Source organism: Leptidea sinapis, chromosome 10 (assembly GCF_905404315.1).
Source record: "Leptidea sinapis chromosome 10, ilLepSina1.1, whole genome shotgun sequence".
NCBI lineage: Eukaryota > Metazoa > Arthropoda > Insecta > Lepidoptera > Pieridae > Leptidea > Leptidea sinapis.
In genome coordinates, this window is record NC_066274.1 from 12,412,228 (window position 1) to 12,433,002 (window position 20,775).

General features: G+C 36.5%; 1 protein-coding gene across 1 annotated transcript; it reads right to left on the reverse strand.

Moving 5' to 3' along the window:
* Positions 1–416: 416 nt before the first annotated feature.
* On the reverse strand, positions 417–20,363 carry LOC126966649 (zinc finger protein on ecdysone puffs-like). The gene is made up of 10 exons (XM_050810810.1): positions 20,182–20,363; positions 17,703–17,814; positions 16,798–16,944; positions 16,121–16,450; positions 15,274–15,391; positions 5,705–5,811; positions 4,600–4,804; positions 2,406–2,525; positions 1,122–1,233; positions 417–914 (listed from the first exon to the last, which is right to left on the reverse strand). Exons 1-10 carry the CDS (start codon positions 20,361–20,363, stop codon positions 791–793), a joined length of 1,557 nt encoding a protein of 518 aa, XP_050666767.1. The 3' UTR covers positions 417–790.
* Positions 20,364–20,775: the final 412 nt, after the last annotated feature.

Genomic DNA, 20,775 nt, shown 5'->3' on the forward strand with positions numbered 1-20,775 from the left:
GCGGTCTACAAAGTGCACATGAGACAGCAATATTCCATATGTGGCCGGATTGCTGTCATCTCCAATCTGGCGCACACAAGTATCAGCTCGAACCATTTGACCGCGTGCAACGCAGCGCTGCTTGTCGGGAATCCAGTGCACTGTGAACGGCTCGACCACCTGGCGATCTCAGAGACGTCGCTTCATTGTCTTCTACCGGATTTATCACGGGAAGTATCCCGAAGAGCGACTGAAGATGGAATTCGGCGACAGAATTCCATTTTCGCACGACACGCCAAAATAAGTTCATATTTTAACATATCTAGAAAAATGTTGATTTGCCTGAATTTCCATTTAACCAGTTACATTTATATATATGTTTGTATGATCTTAAATTGTTTTATTTTGGGGAAGTAAAACAAGTTATTAAATTTATAAATTTTATTTATCCGACACTCTATAACGTTTACAGAGATATCTAAATACTAGAACTTCAGCAGACAGCTTTACATTTTATTACATACTAAGTTTTGTTGTCTGTCTATTGTCATTCATTTTTTTATGTTTTAGCAGATATTTTTACTGTGATTGGATTATATTATGTTAGTAATATCAGAACACTGATTTTTTTTTATATAAGTCACAAGTAAATTGTGTGTTTGTCTTCACCAAGTCAAACCAGTTAATTGCAGTCCGGATTGATAATTTTTGTATCAACTTATGATTATTATTTGAAAAATTTTTAATAATAAGCTTACATTAAAATACATGTTTTGATAACTTAGCATGCTAACTAGAACATAACCTCTACTTATGCAGAAGGATTAATAGTTTCAGTGCTGGTTTTTTCACCCTCTACACTTTCTTCTTTAGTTTTGCCTTCCTCTTCCTCTCCAGGCTTGGACACCTTATCACTTTTACGGAATTTGTCATATCTGAAACATAATTCAAATTATTATGCAACATTTAAAAATATGCGACTGCAACTGATGAACTCATCAAACTATTGTATAAGAGAAATTAAATTTGATTAGTCTTAATATCACTAAAAAATTTATGTAATATCAGAAAACTAAATGGATTTGTCACATTCACTAAGTCTTGTTTACTCATTTGTATTATTTATTTTAATGTTTCATTACCTTCCGAGGTCTTCCTCATCATCACTTGCCGCCTCATTTCCCTGAGGATCAACTTCACGCAATAGTTCTCCAATGTCTTTATCCACATCCGCCCAGAGTTTGTCTTCGTTTCCTAAAAAATAATAAATTTGCTTTTAACACTACAACAGATTTTAACATTACATTACTAAACATACGTGCACGCGGCGACACAGTTCCCGCAAAAGTTGACTTCATGCCCTCCCCATGCCTAACTTCTTTTATCTTCTTACTTAGTATAAAGTATAGACAGTGTGACGCGTGACAAAATTGCAGTCACACTTATATTAGAGAGTGACCTATGACAATAAGTTATTCACTTCAGGTTTAGATATACAAAATATTTAGGATATTTTCTATAGTTTTAATGTGACATACAATAATAAATTGGAAAAATATTATTTTTATATACTAGTTTTATTTTTTTAATATAATATATTATAACTTAATTATTATGTAGACTAGACTCGCAAAAAATTCGAAAGACGAAAATGAGAAGGTCTCCACCACCACCACCACAACCACTCGGTCTTGGAAACTAAAGATAATTTCGAAGAAGAAAAACACCAAGATACTGACTCTAAATGTAATTTTTCAAACGAATCTTCCAAGTGTGATGACGAAAATTTACAACAAAGTAAGAAACAAAGAACTCAAATTATTAATTTAGACGAGCTGGTGCACACACTAACGAATTCAACACTCAAATCTCGGTAATCCGAATGTACCACCCCTTTTCTGTAGGAAAAAGAAAAACAGAGACATCTATATAGTACATCTTTCGCCAGTACAGAAAGGGAAGGCTGGGAGGTTTTTCTTGGAGACGGGAGATCAACTCGTAAAGCCCCAACTGCTGTAGTATTACTGACTTTGATTTTGAGGCATGATAGCAGTCATGATTCAGAATATAGTGTGTTGATTATTTGATATTGAAGCCCCTGCTCAATCTGGGTCTTAAATAAAAAAAAGTCTTGGGTCTTTGCTTTGAAGACTTGCAGAAAGACAACACTGTTGCATGAAATGCAAACCAGCTATTTGTAATAATCTTGAAAATATGCCTCTGTTCAACACTTAGGTTGTGGCTTTACCTACAGGAACTACTTTACAGTTGATAACCTGCTCAACCCCAATATTTGAATAAAAGGAAATCGTCTTGAGGTGACAATATAAGTATAACAATTTGTTATTTTATATTGTGACTACTTAACTGTGACTAGGGACTATACTTAACTAGGGTTACGCAGGCATACAATATAAATTATATACCTGATACATTCACAGCATCTGTACCATTTTCTACAGTTTTCTTATCAGCAGTTGCTTCAGTTTTTTCAGCTTTAACCTTTAAATCTGGGGTTTCTTCAGCATTGCTTTCTTTCTCATCATCTTAAACAGAAAAAAAAAATGTTTTAAACTATAGGTTTTGGTTGCAAATAAAACTTAATTTATTTTTTAATAAAACTCAATAACAAAAGATTTTTGCAAAATCAATTGTTAACCTTTTCCCATTTGATATTTATGAAAGTTTGACATTCCAACCAGGATAGATACAAAGCAATCTTAGTGCACTCAGTCATAGACAAGTAAAAAAAATTATATTTAATTTAAACTATTGCAATATTTCTCCCATAATTTAAAATGGTAATACAACTGAATTCATTATATTTATTCGAAAAATACAAAAATACATGTTTTCATACACCTTGTCATTTTGTAGAAAAGAAACATTTAACTTTGAATTCAAAATTTTCCTTCAAACATGACATGACGTGAGAGGGTTTTATTTCAGCCCCCGCCTCCTGTAAGTCGTGAACCAAATACCTTTCTGCTGGTGCAGCTGCCGGTGGATTAGCTCCGCGTGCTGCCTCAGGGTGCGCGTGTCGCGGTGCTGCACGTAGCGGCCCAGGTGGATGCGCAGGCGGCAGTGGCGCCGCAGAGCCTCCGCCTCCTGTAAGTCGTGAACCAAATACCTTTCTGCTGGTGCAGCTGCCGGTGGATTCGCTCCGCGTGCTTCCTCAGGGTGCGCGTGTCGCGGTGCTGCACGTAGCGGCCCAGGTGGATGCGCAGGCGGCAGTGGCGCCGCAGAGCCCCCGCCTCCTGTAAGTCGTGAACCAAATACCTTTCTGCTGGTGCAGCTGCCGGTGGATTCGCTCCGCGTGCTTCCTCAGGGTGCGCGTGTCGCGGTGCTGCACGTAGCGGCCCAGGTGGATGCGCAGGCGGCAGTGGCGCCGCAGAGCCTCCGCCTCCTGTAAGTCGTGAACCAAATACCTTTCTGCTGGTGCAGCTGCCGGTGGATTCGCTCCGCGTGCTTCCTCAGGGTGCGCGTGTCGCGGTGCTGCACGTAGCGGCCCAGGTGGATGCGCAGGCGGCAGTGGCGCCGCAGAGCCTCCGCCTCCTGTAAGTCGTGAACCAAATACCTTTCTGCTGGTGCAGCTGCCGGTGGATTCGCTCCGCGTGCTTCCTCAGGGTGCACGTGTCGCGGTGCAGCACGTAGCGGCCCAGGTGGATGCGCAGGCGGCAGTGGCGCCGCAGAGCCTCCGCCTCCTGTAAGTCGTGAACCAAATACCTTTCTGCTGGTGCAGCTGCCGGTGGATTCGCTCCGCGTGCTTCCTCAGGGTGCGCGTGTCGCGGTGCTGCACGTAGCGGCCCAGGTGGATGCGCAGGCGGCAGTGGCGCCGCAGAGCCTCCGCCTCCTGTAAGTCGTGAACCAAATACCTTTCTGCTGGTGCAGCTGCCGGTGGATTCGCTCCGCGTGCTTCCTCAGGGTGCACGTGTCGCGGTGCTGCACGTAGCGGCCCAGGTGGATGCGCAGGCGGCAGTGGCGCCGCAGAGCCTCCGCCTCCTGTAAGTCGTGAACCAAATACCTTTCTGCTGGTGCAGCTGCCGGTGGATTCGCTCCGCGTGCTTCCTCAGGGTGCGCGTGTCGCGGTGCTGCACGTAGCGGCCCAGGTGGATGCGCAGGCGGCAGTGGCGCCGCAGAGCCTCCGCCTCCTGTAAGCCGAGAACCAAATACCTTTCTGCTGGTGCAGCTGCCGGTGGATTCGCTCCGCGTGCTTCCTCAGGGTGCGCGTGTCGCGGTGCTGCACGTAGCGGCCCAGGTGGATGCGCAGGCGGCAGTGGCGCCGCAGAGCCTCCGCCTCCAGTAAGCCGTGAACCAAATACCTTTCTGCTGGTGCAGCTGCCGGTGGATTCGCTCCGCGTGCTTCCTCAGGGTGCGCGTGTCGCGGTGCTGCACGTAGCGGCCCAGGTGGATGCGCAGGCGGCAGTGGCGCCGCAGAGCCTCCGCCTCCTGTAAGCCGTGAACCAAATACCTTTCTGCTGGTGCAGCTGCCGGTGGATTCGCTCCGCGTGCTTCCTCAGGGTGCGCGTGTCGCGGTGCTGCACGTAGCGGCCCAGGTGGATGCGCAGGCGGCAGTGGCGCCGCAGAGCCTCCGCCTCCTGTAAGCCGTGAACCAAATACCTTTCTGCTGGTGCAGCTGCCGGTGGATTCGCTCCGCGTGCTTCCTCAGGGTGCGCGTGTCGCGGTGCTGCACGTAGCGGCCCAGGTGGATGCGCAGGCGGCAGTGGCGCCGCAGAGCCTCCGCCTCAGCCTCCGCCGCCGCGCTCTCGGTGGCGCCCGCCTCGGGCCGCGGCAGGTACACGCGGCACAGCTCGCACCACCACACCTGTCCAACAATCATTAGATAAAAGTTATAACATTTTCTTTCATTAGCACGAGTGTTACACATTTAAATAAAACACTTTTTAAAGGATCCAACAGTACCTCTGAAAAAACGTGATCTGGTAAGGTCTCGAAACGTCGTGTTAACTAAAAATTATAATAAAATGTAACTTTACGCAAAATCGAATCTAAGACCTTTTAAAGTGTTTTATTTAAATTATTAGATAGTGGATAATTTGTATTAACACCACACTATGAATCTTCGTTACATCTTTTAATGTTTCTAAAGTAACTGACTTGCAAAATAGAATCCCAATAGTAACATATTTTTTTACATGGAAAAGGAGGACCAATAACCAGAAATACGGGTCACTTGGTATGTACCACAGCCAGCAGGTGTCTTGAAAAATTTGTCTTTTTATTATTTACAAAGTTCAGTTTAAGTGTTGCTTTTCTTGATAAATAGCCCATTTTTTGCATATATTCATATATTAAAACAAAGAACAAATAAAACATGAATCTTCATCTCATAATTCTAGTTCTTATTTCAATGTTAACTTACCACCTTAACTACCATGAACCATGACCATACAAAATGACTGTAATTATTTCGTTATACATTTAACAGCCATTAAAATCTGTGGCCTGGTGCTAATAGGGCCAATATTAATAATCATTATGTTTTTAGCAGCTTAAGTATACTGCAGCCCTTTTATCATTTAACTGTATGAAAGCGCACACTACATTGGGTTTTTTTACATAGTAACTTTTGAAAAATTTTTAGTACCCTTGTAGCACAAAAAAATATTATACTTTTACAATAAACTGGCATTACAATCTCGTTTCATACAAAAACGTACTTTGGCCCTTTTAGCACCAGGCCACAGAAATAATATTCTCTTACCTCTACTCTCTTCACATGCTCACTTCCAATATTAATTTCCACCTTTGATTTCTTAGGCTTGTCCTCTGAATCTTTTTTTTCACCACCAGAATCGTCATCTTCGACTTCTGTAAAACTCGAATAAATTAATAATAGGCAAAAGTATGTATGGCATTCATGTGTGGTTCTCAAAGAAATTTCTCCTATAACAAAAAAAAAATTGGAGTTTCTAATGAGTGTGTCGTATCAGAGAAAAGAATAACTGAAGGAAGAAGGTGGTCCGTGCGTCATACTCGTAAACGGTTGCTACTTGTGTTGGCTGGATGATCAGTCATTAGAAATTCTGCTTCATGTTTTAAAAATTTAAGTTGTCTTATATGCATTTACTTAAATCAAATTTTTTTATGGAACAGGAGTACAAACTAGATAATATTGTGTGTAAGTGCTGGATGTCACTTACACACAATATAACATCATATTGTAGTTTTTCTTAAAAAAAAATTAACAAAAAAACAACCGACTTCAAAAACAATATATAATATAATATGCACTAAAAAGAATAAAAATAATTGCGTATTTTTATACAATCTAATAAATTAATCTAATTCTAGTTACGATTATTGTCATTTTTGGAGTCGGTGTCCTTCCGCCGCGATCCGCTCGCCTCCTTACGACTCAAGCACATCTTACCTATAACTATGTATGTACATAGTTACAAACTTATCTTGGCTGACACCGACTCCAAAAATAACAATAATCGTAACGAGAATTAGATTAATTAATTAGATTGTATAAAAAGACGCAATTATTTTTATGCTTTTTAGTGCACATTATAACTATTGTTTTCGAATAGTGTTTTTGATGTGAGTTGTTTTTTTGATATTTTTTTATTTTTAGTGAATCTGAAGTACACTAACTAACAATTTGTCTAAATATGTGTAGATATACTAAATTTTTCAATGCAGCAATGAACGTAAGCGCTTTGTCCCCCGCCACCCGCGGAGCTATCAAGACGCAAATACTGTGTTCTCCTTTAATAAATTTCTTAATAGTAGTTTTTAAAAAGTATTTCTCACTTAAACTGATAGACTTTGAAAGTTAAAGAGTGTATCTAAAAAGTGACGTAAAAATTTTAAATGAAAAAGAAGTGCTAAAGTGTAAAAACATTCGATAATATAAAAGTTTTAAGTGCGGTTGAACAAAACACGTTAGTGCAGTGTGCAAATGAATGACTCATCACAAGTGACTATCATAATAATAAATCTCAGATAAATAAACCCACTGCGTTACCACAGTCTAATGAAATATTTGACAAATTGACTAATTTCGTAGCGTAGCGTGTATAGTACCGAACATCGGAACGTGTGACACCGAGTTCGATCCCCATCGGGAATTTATATAAGCATTCTTTTTCTTTTCTTTTTTGTTTTTTTTTTCTTCGTAATTTAAGGCGTTTTTGTTATAAGTTTTCCTTAGTTATCGTTTTTCATTTTTATTACTGTCAAAATTAATAATATGAACTATTTTCCTTCAGACAAAACAATAAGAGGAACAACAAACAAAATGGACCATGAAAATAAAATAAATAAATTCTTTAAGCAATATATCCACCTCAAATATATCGCTTCTAGACACAACTGTAATGAGTCTACCTGACACATCACTGGATGAAACAATTACTTGCCTAAACGATAAAATAAAGGAGCTTACGATTAAGCTTCAAAGCGCTCACCAGGAAATTGAAAATATCAGCCATGACAATAGACAGTTGACGTTGGAAGTAGAGAAATGCAATAGAATTATTCAAATTTATAAAAAATTAGCAGAAGAGAATCATACAAATACTACTCCAAAAACGGGTAGGAAAAAAAAGAAAAAGTCGGTAACTACTAGCAATACACCGATACAGTTAACTTGACAGTAAAAAGGAGTTAAAAAATGGTACAAATATTTTACACCCCGAAACAGCGCAGACACAGGAATCAAATCAGGAGACAACAGTCTCAGATAGTTCAAATAAATCATTTTTGACTAAGAAAAAGTATCATGTTACTGAAGTAAAGTAGGACAAGAGAGCAATTCCAAATAATCCTAAGAGAGTAGTTGAGGGCAAAATCCAGAAAGAGGACCTACTGAAGCTTAAATCAAGAAGAAGGATCGTGATTATTGCGGATGAGCAAGGGAGAAGTACTCAAAGAATATTGCAAAATTTGACTGGGCCCATGTATGAGGTCACTTGTTTTCTGAAACCAGGTGCAAAATTAACTGATATACTTCTTTCCGAGACAAGGTTGATGCAAAGCTTAACAAAAAATGATGTTGTCATTATAATAGGAGGCACTCCTGAAACTAATCCCTACGATTTTCAACTAAGTTCGAATAGATTTTTCTATAATAACACACATACAAATATTTTAGTGAGTGAAATACCCTATAATAGAGCCTTAAATGAAAATAAGTTAAATTACGATTTAAGATTTGTATGCGGAAAATTCCAAAATGTATCATTTGTTGACATGGATTATAGTAGAAGAAGAATGAAACGAAGTATGCAAATACGACATATATGCCAGGCACTCATAAAGGATATTTTACGACTTGAATATCGAAGCAAAATAGACAGTTATAAAAAACAAATAAAGAATACGCAGAGGAATATTAAAAATACAGAAAATAAAGCTACCCAAACTGACCATGGACAAATTGAAGGTGAAAACGGTAATGAAATACAAGAGGAAAAGGATGATGCCAAAAAATATATTCATGAAATAGAGAAAAGTGGAGCTAACGGAAACAGTGCAGAACCTAATAATTTTTTTCGAGTCTCACAAGTTATACATATTACATCAAAATATTAATGGACTTATTAATAAATCTGAACAGCTGGTAGTACAACTCGACGAATTAGGGCGCGTTCCCACTATGTCGTAACGACTAATTTATCGTTCGACGACTGTCGTCTCTACCTGTTCCCATTATAACGATTGTTTGTCGTCAACATTTTTTATCGTTTAGCGACTGTCGTATCTAGCTGTTCCCATTGGATCGCTCAGATCGCTCGCATCATCAGCAAGCTACAAATCTAGTCGCCTCTGCGTTCGCTTGGTGATTACTAGTGCGTTTACTCTCCTGAGTTCAATGGACGAAGATGAAATTTTAATAATGTATTTCTTTTTGAAAAGAAGGAAAATGAAGCAAGCAATGAAAAGAAAGTACTGGGTGCATCCAATGTTAATGAAAAGAATTCCATTAGGATTATGTCAGAGTTATATAGAAGAATTAAAAAGTGATGATGGAAAGTTTTATGAGTATTTAAGAATGACTGTCACCACCTTTGATAGCCTACTGGTACGACTTGCAGACAATCTTAGAAGAGAAAACACACATTTCAGAAATTGTATAAGTGCCGAAGAAAGACTAGTGATAACTTTAAGGTAAGTAAATAAAATGAAAATTCTTTATTAATTTATACATTTATTTATTTAGAGATTTATTTTAGAGTTACACGTTTTATAAGTAAAGACATCTTTAAATTATATATTGTCAAAATTAAAAGAATCTTGTGTGCTATCAGACAAATTAGTATAGACTGAATTTGGTGATGAAGCCGGTTCCATAACTTGATTGCTAGTCGAAGTTGATGCACCTGGATCTTGTGTAAAATATCCTGTCGGTTGTGATAAATGGTTTTGATAGTCACCATAGTTTGCATAAGTATCATATAAATTATTACGAAGGCGTTTCTTTTTAATTTTTTCAATCAGTTGCATAATACCCGTTTGGAATTCAAAATTTTCATCATTGTCGAATGATGCCAAAGATGGTAAAATTCCTTTAATAAAGGACACATGTGGGTGTTCTTGATTATTTAATTTATAATCTAGAAATTGTGACATTTTATCATCTAATGTGTCAGTCTTAGTTTTCTTTTGAGTAGAAGGTGCTGCATCACTTAATGTATCAGATATAGAATTATTAGGCTCATTAGATGAATCAGAGGTCATACGGGGCTCAGTAACTTTTAATAAAAAAGACAGCTGATTCTTATAAACATACGGCCTAGTAGTTTTTGCGCCTGCACCAGATCGCTTTTTTTCTTTTTCATTTTTCAGGGATCTCATAAATGCATCTCGAATATGTGTCCACTTTGTAGATATCTGTGTAGCTGTAAAAGTAAAATAGACTTAAAATTAAAATTTGTTTGTGTATAGATTTAACATTATATGTATTAACATATAATCAGTCTAATACGTAGTCAAATTATTGTTCATGCAAACATCTGCACGTTTTTCAGAGTTTAAAAAACTATACTAAGATCGAGTTTTTCCACTAGTATCCCCGGATGTTTCCGTGAACAAGTAAGGGACTACGTATTAGACTGATTATATGTTTATACATAATTATAATGTTAGGGCATTGGTCCTCGAATATAAGCGTATTATAATAGCTGTTGTATTTATTTACAGATATTTGGCGTCGGGATGTTCGTTTAAACAACTGCATTATAATTTTAGAGTGGGAATGTCAACCATCAGCAAAATAATCAAAGAAACGTGTTCTGTTATTTGGAGCGTATTAAGTGCAGAATATTTAAAGTTGCCCAATACCGAAGAAGAATGGAAAGCGATCGCTGAAGCTTTTAAAACGAAAGCAAATTTTCCTCATTGCCTCGGTGCGCTGGACGGCAGGCACATAAGGATTACAAAGCCAATAAATAGTGGTTCTATGTTTTTTAACTATAAGGATTATTTTTCTTTTATTTTATTTGCAATTGTTGATTCAGAATACCGTTTCATTTACGTTAGTATTGGTTCATACGGAAAAGAGTGTGATTCATCTATCCTAAAACAATCCAATTTTTGGAAGAAACTAAATGATGGTACTTTAAATATACCAAGACCCACGCCATTACACGAAAATATGCAAGAAGAAATACCATATGTATTTGTTGGAGACGAAGCCTTTACATTGTCACAAAATTTATTGCGACCTTATGGCGGTACTCATTTAGACAATAAGAAAAAGATATTTAATTACCGTCTAAGCCGCGCCAGAAGATATGTTGAATGCACTTTTGGTATCTTATCCAATAAATGGAGGATCTTGCATAGACCATTGGATGTATGTGCAGAAACAGCTATTGAAGTTGTAAAGGCTTGTACGGTATTACATAATTTTTTAATAAAAAAAGACGCTATATACTTGGAGAATACCCCAACCGTTATGCCCCTGGTAAACATGCCTGCAACACAGCTGCGTCCAAACGAAGGTGGTGGAAACGCAGTGCGCTTACAATTTTCCGACTATTTTGTATCTGAAATAGGCTCCGTACCTTGGCAAAACATTACAGCACACGTATCATAATAAATAAAAAGTTTCAGAAACTTACCGAAATCTTTTCTTTCCTTTTCCTCCAACTTGTCAAAATTAGGTTCAAAAACGCAACAAATTTCTCTCCACGCGGCTAATTTCAAACCTTTGTCTTTATAAATGTCTAAAGTTTTGTCCCAAAGGACAGCCCTTTGTTCCACAAGTGGAATTAAAACTTCCGGTGTTATATTATTAGCCATTGTTATACGTCCACCATGCGCAGGAGTCTGACAAGTTCTAACACGCACAAAGTAAACCAAGTACAGACGCGAGGGGCGCGCGGGTGCGAGAGGGAAGGGAAAACACGTGGTCTACATAGAGTTGCCGTCCACGATTTTTTTATCGTTTTACGACTGTCGTGCTTGCCGTTCCCACTGTCACGACAAAGTGTCGTCACTGCAAAAACTGTCGTAGACGACAGTAAATTGTGTCGTTCTAAATGTGAACACCTCCATTTAAAAATATAAGCCACGACACTTAAAACTACACGATTATCTGTCGTCACGACACGGTGGGAACGCGCCCTTAGAACTTAGCAAAAATATTTTTATAGATGTACTTTGTTTTACGGAACATAATTTAATTGAACACGATTGTGAGCTGCTTAGGATATCAAATTTTCGCATTGCTTCTGCATATTTTCGTAATAATAGAAGGGGTGGGTCAGCCATACTTGTACGAAATTGGGTTAAATTTAAAGACTTAACGGATATCACACGCTTAAGCGTACCAGGTGTTATAGAATGTAGTGGAGTCGACCTAATAGATCAAAGCACAATAGTAATATGTATTTATAGACCACCAAAACTCGATAAACTTACCTTAGACACATTTTTTGACAGTTTATACAACATACTTAATAAAAATTGCTTCAAAAAAAGGAAAATCATTATCTGTGGTGATCTAAATATAGACGTGTTAATAAATAATAAAATTACGCAAACCCTTAATGAATTAGCACATGGTTTTAATTTTAAATTAGCACTTACACAGCCAACGCGCTTAGTAAGTGGCACATGTATCGATAACTTTTTGACCAATATTCGGAGCTATAGCTGTTCTGTTGAAGAACTGGCTCTATCAGACCATACAGCACAAATTTTCAGCTTTACTGTTAAAAAATTTAGTCGGATAGAATACTGGTTTATTTTAAGAAGAGACATTAGCGAAGAAAACTTGAGTAAATTTAAGGAATACCTAAGTAGTATTACATTTTCGGATGTTTATGAAACATCTGAACCAAATGAAGCATACAATAGATTTTTCGCAATGTTCTCACTTCTTTACTATCTCTGCTTTCCTTACATTAAAATAAAAATACAGACAATTAGAAAACCAAAGTGGATATCAAAAGGAATAAGACAATGTTGCAAAAGGAAACGAGAGTTACTATGGAAATATAGAAAAAAACCTAATAATAAAAATAAACAAAATTACAAAGTGTATGGAAAGCGTTTAAAAAATATCATCAAACTAACACAAAAATCCCAAAATGATTATAAAATAAGAAATTCGCATAACAAATCTAAGACTACATGGGACATAATAAATGAAAACAGATTAAAACTCAATAATTACAAAATTGAACGTATTAAAAAAGGCAACGAAATAATAAGTGACCCCTTAGAGATTGCACAAGCTTTTAATGAACATTTTCTTAGTCGTAAAATTTTGTCAACAACTAATGAAAGAGCAAACGCTAACTGGAACAAGCCGAATTCAATTTTTATGAAATCATCATCGCCTACTCAAATAAATAATATCATAAAAACACTAAAAATACAAATAGCACTGGGTTTGATGAAATTAGTACCAAAGCAGTAAAATATGTATCTGATATAATATCGCCAGTTTTGTGTGATATTACAAATCTATGTGTAGAGAATGGTGTATATCCAGATAATTTAAAAACTTCAATTGTGAATCCACTCTTTAAAAAACAAGATAGGGAAGACATGGACTGTTATAGACCAGTTACACTTATACCAATTTTCTCAAAAATAATAGGTATATTTGTAATAACTTAAACGATTATTTTGAAAAGAATGAAATATTAACCGAAAAGCAAAAAGGCTTTAGAAAAAATAAATCAATTAATTTAGCAATATACAATTTCTTGAAGGAAGTCATTACTAATGTAGATAAAAGAAAGCATGTATGCGTACTTTATATGGACCTCACTAAGGCATTTGACTATGTCGACCATCAAATATTATTGAATAAGCTAAGCGTGTACGGGGTTAGAGGAAACAGCTTATCACTTCTAAAATCATATCTAACGGGGAGGCAACAAATGACACAAATAGCGAGGTTAGTACGGCATGATAAAACAGAAACACCATATATATCGGAGTCAAAAACCGTAACCACTGGAGTACCGCAGGGAAGTATATTAGGTCCATTGTTGTTCATAACATATATAAACGATTTCCCTACGGTAACCAACCATGAGATGATTTTATTTGCTGACAACAGCACAGTGATATTTATAGGTGAAAATTTAAATTCTTTTGAAAGTGACATTAATAATACTATAGGCAATAGTATAAACTGGTTGACATGTAACAATTTAATCATAAATCTTGACAAAACTAGCATAATGACATTTGTAAATAGACGCAATAAGATAGCATTGAACATTAATTATCTAAGTAATAAAATATCTGAAATAACACAAACAAAATTTTTAGGCCTACATATTGATGATTCCCTAAATTGGAAAACCCATATTGAAAATTTGTGCATGAAGCTAAATAGATTTTCATTTGCATTGCACATGCTGTCTAAAGTAGTAAACCAGTCCGCAGTGTTAGTAGCTTTTAACGCATATGTCACATCAAATATTCGGTATGGGATCATATTTTGGGGAAATTCCACAGATAAGGATAGAGTCTTTAAATGTCAGAAAAAATGTATAAGATCTATATTTCATTTAAACCCTACTGATTCCTGTAAACTATATTTTGATAAATTTAAAATACTTACTCCCGTCCCTATATATATATGAAGTGCTAGTATTCATTAGAACAAATGATCAACTATTTAGTTACTCTGATAGTAAACGCAGAAAAAATAAAATATGTTTCACGCAGCATACAACTGCACTTTTTGGTAATAGTATATTTAATATAGCTCCTCAGCTATATAAGCTACCAGCATCATTAGTGGACCAAAACTTAAATATTAACTCTTTTAAAAATAAAATTAAGGAATTTTTAATGACGAAGAAATTTTATTCAGTTAAAGAATATTTAACAGACATGAATGTATAGTCATTAGAATAAGTTAATTCAGATATTTCAAATTAACATTTTTAGTAAGCAAATTTTTCACATTTTTATAATATTATGGTGGATAGACTTTTATGAATAATTTGATTATTATGTTGTATGTTTTTCACGGTAAACTTAGAGTAAGAATTGTAAAATATTATTTTTGCATGCCTACCCGGCAGATTGTTAGCACCTATGATTATAATGTAACACCAATGTACCCACTCAATCTACGCAATTAAATGACTTGATTTGATTTGATTTGCAATTTGATAGACAGTTAAAAATTCTGCCACAGATCGCACCCTTACTGTAAGTTGTTAAAGAGTTCCATTGATCATCATATTCGACTATGACAATTACTTGACCATAACTATGTTACGGTAGGTGACTTAAATATCCTAATAGCAGAAAAAAGATCCAGCCGAGTATCTTTAATTTGCTCCTAAGAATAAGAATTTAAGAGTTTCGTTACTTTGTCATGGAGTCCATAATCAGAACCCAACCAAACTCTCACTTAACTACTTTTGAAGTAAATAAAAATTAAAAATTCCAATAAAAAAAGAATCATCGAAATCTTTTTGCGCGATATTGAGTTATTCGTAAATTTGTCGTCGACATATTTATAGCAAATTTAAGACTTATAGTTTTCGCATGGATGCCATTATCAGATCTCGACCAAATTACAATGGGACCACACGGGAAGCACCAGCTTTCCAATAAAAAAATAATTATCAAAATCGGTTCACCCAGTCGAAAGTTTTGAGGTAACAAACATAAAAAAACATGCCGACGAATTGAGAACCTCCTTCTTTTTTGAAGTCGGTTAATATAATATAAACTAATAAAGAAAATTTTCACAATTCCAGTGTTACAGATGGCAAATTTTTTGGTGAAATTCACAATTATAGAAACTGATAGACATTCTGAAATATTAAAGAAGCTCACCATCAACATCACCCACAGAGTCCAGTGTCATAAAGTTGTCCAAATCAACATCCATTCCCTCGTCTCCGCTTGGATCCTGTTTAGGGCTGGCGCGTCGTGATCCCTGAATTGCTTTCCGCTATATGCAATACAAATTAAATATAAGTTTTTAGATTCTGTTGTTAATTTTTCCAATAAATAATCTGACTGATAGTGTTGTTCCAACATCTAAAGTCTCCTAATATATTATTTTAGAGCAACTAAGCCTACAAAATAAAATATATTTTTTTCAATAATGTATCTTTAGTAACAGATACATTGATGTCACCGTTAAATGACAAGATCTCATCTATCCATAGTTATGTCTAATATAGTTATAGTCCAATGCTTTATGTCGATAGGTTATTGAAATGTAAGTGTAAAAGGATAAATTTGTCTACCTCTAGTAAGTTAGTAACTAAGGATAGATAGGTTATCGAAAACGTCAGTTACAGCTGTTCCCAATATTTAGTCTATCTTTTACTTGAGATAAAAATCGTAACTATCGTTGACTTTTCTGTCCCAATAAACTTATCGACAGTAACTCACCTTATTCGTACTCGCTGTCTGACAATGAAACGACATATAGCTTACCAGCGATAGAAATTTGTATGGAAATGGCAATTCACTCGTCCCAATATAAGGCGATAAGAATGATTTATCGGGTATATTGGGAGAGCCTCAGATTATTGACCACTACTTATAGACAGTAGAAGGTAGTAATTTATCTCAATCTGTAGAAAGTATATTGGGAACGGCCCGAAGACTGCAGTAGTTCAAATTGGTAAACGACATCGTCGAGCAACAGTCGTTCCAATAATGTGAATACCTTGAGGTGCTCGATGGAGCAGATGTGGTGCTCGTAGATCATGGGCGAGCGGAAGGTGAGGCGGCAGGCGCGGCAGAAGGGCATGAGGAAGCGCTTCATGGCGCGGTGCGTGTCGGTGAGGTTGTGCGCGTGGCGCGTGGTGCGGTGGTTGAGGCGGCACACCAGGCAGAACGTCGTGCGCATGGCCAGCTCCGTGCCCGCCGCCGCCTCCAGCTCGCGCTGGGCGCCGCGCTGCGCCACGCGCATGCGCAGCAGCTGCGCCTTGTGGCGCCGCGCCACGGCGCTCATGGCCGTGCGGTGCCGCAGCGACATGAGGTGCTTCATGTACGCCTGGCCAAACAAACAACACACACAAATTAAATTTGAAATCAACATTTTACGAACGACGCGAGACTCTAACCCGCGACCTTTAAAAGGCATTCATTTTCTCAAAATTTATTGAATTGAATTACTTATTCATATTAGATACAACAATGGATTAAACTAATGAGTTTGGATGAGATTGGGATAAGACAGTCGCGCCTGGTATGACGCCTGAATGCTAACTAAGTTAATATATTGAAATATAATAAAAAAATATAACATCAGCAAATCATATTGCATGGTGTCACTTACATTGAAACCTATGTATGGATACTCAACCGTACAAATTAAATAATAATAAATCATCAACTCACTCCGAAACTTGAAGATTTTTCTTTGCAGTGCACACAAACCAGATTAATGAACGGTTTGGATGGTGCTGTATCAGATGCTGCATCTTCTTCTTTCTCTGTGTCTTCACCTCCATCTTCACCCTCACCATCCAACCCCTCTGTGTCCTCCTGTTTTGATATAATAAATAGCTTCTTTTAATACATTTATTATTTATTTTGAGCAGTTGAAATAATTATGTTTAAATGGATTTAGTAAAGTTTTTAAAATTATCGAACATAGCAAATAACTCATGTATGAGTATTGTACGAGTATGAGTAATGTACTAGTTGACATTATTTTTAAAAATTAACAAATTAATATAATAGGACACAAAATTCAATGACAATCATGTATGTTTAGAACACAATTTTAAATTGTATTCATAAATTATTAGTCAAACATGATCTCGCACCCCATTCTACTCGCTCTTTGCCACCAATAAAGTTCCACATTGATGCACTCCCATTATTTAACAGCACTGTATAGCCCATGCCAATAAAGAAACAAAACTGAAATGGTGGCAACTACTGACTCAAACTAACTCGCACATGTAACATCACCTATCTGCCATCCCTATTTCACTATCAGACGGACCTGTATCACCACAATTTTATGAGTGACTTGTAATATGTATTTAGTAAAATTACATCCTTTAAGTGAGGATTTTTGAAAAGTTCAACCATTACTAATAGATATTATAATGAATGTGAGTTTGTTTGTTCATTACATCATGAATATTTGTACACACATTTGTCAGGGGATCACAAAACAAAGGTCATAGGACACATATTTTTGAGAAATCCTTTCTGGCGATATTACAAGTTTGTTGTAACAACCACAAGGTTCAAATTAATAATTATGTTTGGATATTAATTCATGTTCTTACCTTGGGTGACTTAGGCTTTGTATCTTTCTCTTCTTTGATAGCTTCGGCTTTCTCATCTGCCTCCCAATCTTCTTCAGTTGATGATGCTTCATCCTTAGATTTAACTGGGCTGCTGTAAGATATACATAAAAAATTTATTTATTAAGTGTTATTTAGGGATATTACTAAAGTAGCAATGTAAACTAATTTATTATTCATATCCAGACTATATATGATTTTATCTGTATGTCTTCATTTGTCAACTTCATTCCTTTCAACACATTGCTACATCAGCTGTATTCATGTTATGTGTTCACATTTGCACTCATATTTCTGTAATTACAATTAGTATTCCTTCAAAGACAATATTATCTATATATTGTTTTATTTCTACTTAGGTACTCAAGACACTCATAGTGTAATTATTTTTAGTTCCAATTAAGATAATATTTGAAACCATTTATTACCTTCTTTTCATTTGAACCAGTATATGAATTATTGTCCCAATTGCAATGGCAAAGCTAAATAGCAAGGTGGAAATAACATATGTTGGCATACAATCATTTAGCAAACTACCAAAATAACTATTTCAAAATTTGGCAGATTGATAGTAATAAATGGACTGTTCTTTATTAAGGATGTTTTCATTAGTCATGTGACACTGACATATTATTTTATTATATATCTGGCTTTTAATAATTGTTTGTATCACAATGTATCATCATCTGCATTCTGTCACAGTTCAAGAGTTTTTTCTCCATGTAAATTTTAAATATCTCAACATTTGTACATCATTTGTTATAATTGAATATTTAAAAGAATAAGGTATATTGTCATTCTCTTTTCTGCAAATTAAAATTATACATGAAATTATGAAGAGGTCTGTCATTTCATCATATGGAGGCATTTAATTATAGTGAGCAATCTGTTAGGTCAAGGAGAACAGCACTTCAGAATGTACTAATCATTACTTGTGTCATAAATTACCTTCGTGACTTCATAGGTCTGAATGTACGCATATATGTAAGTGGTCTTTCTCCAAAGCGCCTTGTATTGAATGAAGCGCGAGACCGTGGGGCTCCGCGGAAAGAGGCGCGTGATCGCATAGTCCTCCCGCGGAAGGAGCGCCGTGGTGCCCGTAGTCGTGTTGTAGGGCGCAACGACTGATGGGGCGGACCCATACTTGTCTTGCGATAGCTTTCACGTGCCGGTGATCTTCTTCTATCTTCGCCACCAAAAGATCTTCTCTCTCCACCATAACTCTCTTGCCTGCCACCATATGATCCATAGTGGCCACCATCATGGCTACGTCTATCACTTGAAGAGCCCTGTACATAAGTTGCTTTGGATGTTGCCAAGGTGCTTTTAAAAAAAACGACAAAGCATTTGCCACATAATAATAATATAAAATTTGTTCTAAAACATTGTGTGTGGATTATATACTTTGAAAATGTACTTTCAATATTTAATTAACATTTGCACTGTTCAATCCATTCCAATTTAATAATGATCAGTATGAACAGTTATTGTCAACAGAATTGTATGTTAATAATTATATTTGTTCAAACAAGACCTATTCATTGTAATACTTATTTTGAATGAAACATTCATATGCACCTGAATTTTGTTCCTCAAATTAATCTATTAAAAATGTAAATAACTGTTGTAGTAGACATTCCTGAAATACTTGTGCTAATAAATGTCAGTGATAAATTTTGCCAGGACGTTCAAACTGGAAACTATGAAATATAAAAAATCTTTTCCACTGTATGTAAATATTCAATAATTTTGATTTGAAGTTGTTGTGCACTCATGTCTTTCATAGAGCTTAAAGTCACTACAATCATCATCTTTAGCATGTTTTGCTTCCAATTCTACTTGTATTCAAACCATTTTTGAATTTCATTCTTTCTTCTGATGGTAGTACCTGATAAAGACCTTTCAAGACTTCACTTACCTCCATTCTCATTCTTTTACGTTCAGGTGATCCTGATCTTCCATAATCACGATTGGTGTAACTACCAGATGTTTCCTGTAATATTACCAATAACCATGTTTGTTGTTTACATTTTGATTGTAAGAGCTTTATGTAATTATATATCTGATTTTCAAATGAATTACTTTCTTTACTTGTGCTTCATTCAGTTGACTTGAAAGTTCAAACCGGTCCAATTTCTAAGGACAGTTTGTACTTATTACAAACTAGTTGTCCACAATTCAAATTTATTTAAAGGTAGGTCTAAGAAACCTTTTTAGCTACCATTATTGAATGTGAAGCATAAGTCAGGGAATTGTGTTTCTCCAAATCTCTAGTACTATTAATTTTGTCTTTTATTAAGTAATATTCTTCCCATCATTATCATTCATAGCATTTATTTCCATTGTAGATACCTAGATTACACTGAATATGTGAAATGCACACCGCATTCTAGCTCCGATAGTAGCATAGTACTGACTATTTTTACAAACGTTTTTTCAGATCATAAAAAAAATTACATACCGTTCTATACGGCTTCTTATACGATTCATCCATGCGCTCACGGTTGGAATATCTGGTTGCACTGGTGTAGCGCGAATCATTGTACGAAGAAAAGCCGCCGCCTCCTCTACCCCTGTGGCTCTCATAACCACCTCGATTATTACTTCCCCGGTATGACCCTCGGTAGCCACCACGACCACCATAGCTTCCCCGTCCACCGTATCCTCGTCCACGAGAAGACATCTTCATGAAAAATTAATAAAAACGAATAGGTATTTAATGATGATGCCGGTGTTAAAACAAAATGGCGTGCGGACTGTAGAGAGAAATCTACGTTGAGAGTTATTTCTGACCTGGGACTTGCTTTAGTGTAGTGTTAATGCACGCCGTGCATCCTATCGCGGTTTTAATTAAACCATGCTATAGAAAAATCTTCACTTACCTTTTTATAAATACTTATAACTTTATTTTGAAAATTTTCTAATGGCAACCGCTGACCTCAGGCCCTTTTATCCAGTAACCATATGACACTTGACAGGTGACAGTGCGCCACGGGCAGCCAGAGCAATTCAGAATGTGACAGAAACCCACTTCCGCTGATTGAGGCTGAGCGGA

Coding starts and splice junctions, on each gene's coding strand:
- LOC126966649 (XM_050810810.1), bottom strand. CDS start 20,363: ATGGTGGTCGTGGTGGCTACCGAGGGTCATACCGGGGAAGTAATAATC. Junction 16,451..16,797: donor AAAAATCTTCAAGTTTCGGA/GTGAGTTGATGA, acceptor TTGTTTGGCCAG/GCGTACATGAAGCACCTCAT. Junction 915..1,121: donor GATGAGGAAGACCTCGGAAG/GTAATGAAACAT, acceptor ATTATGTTTCAG/ATATGACAAATTCCGTAAAA.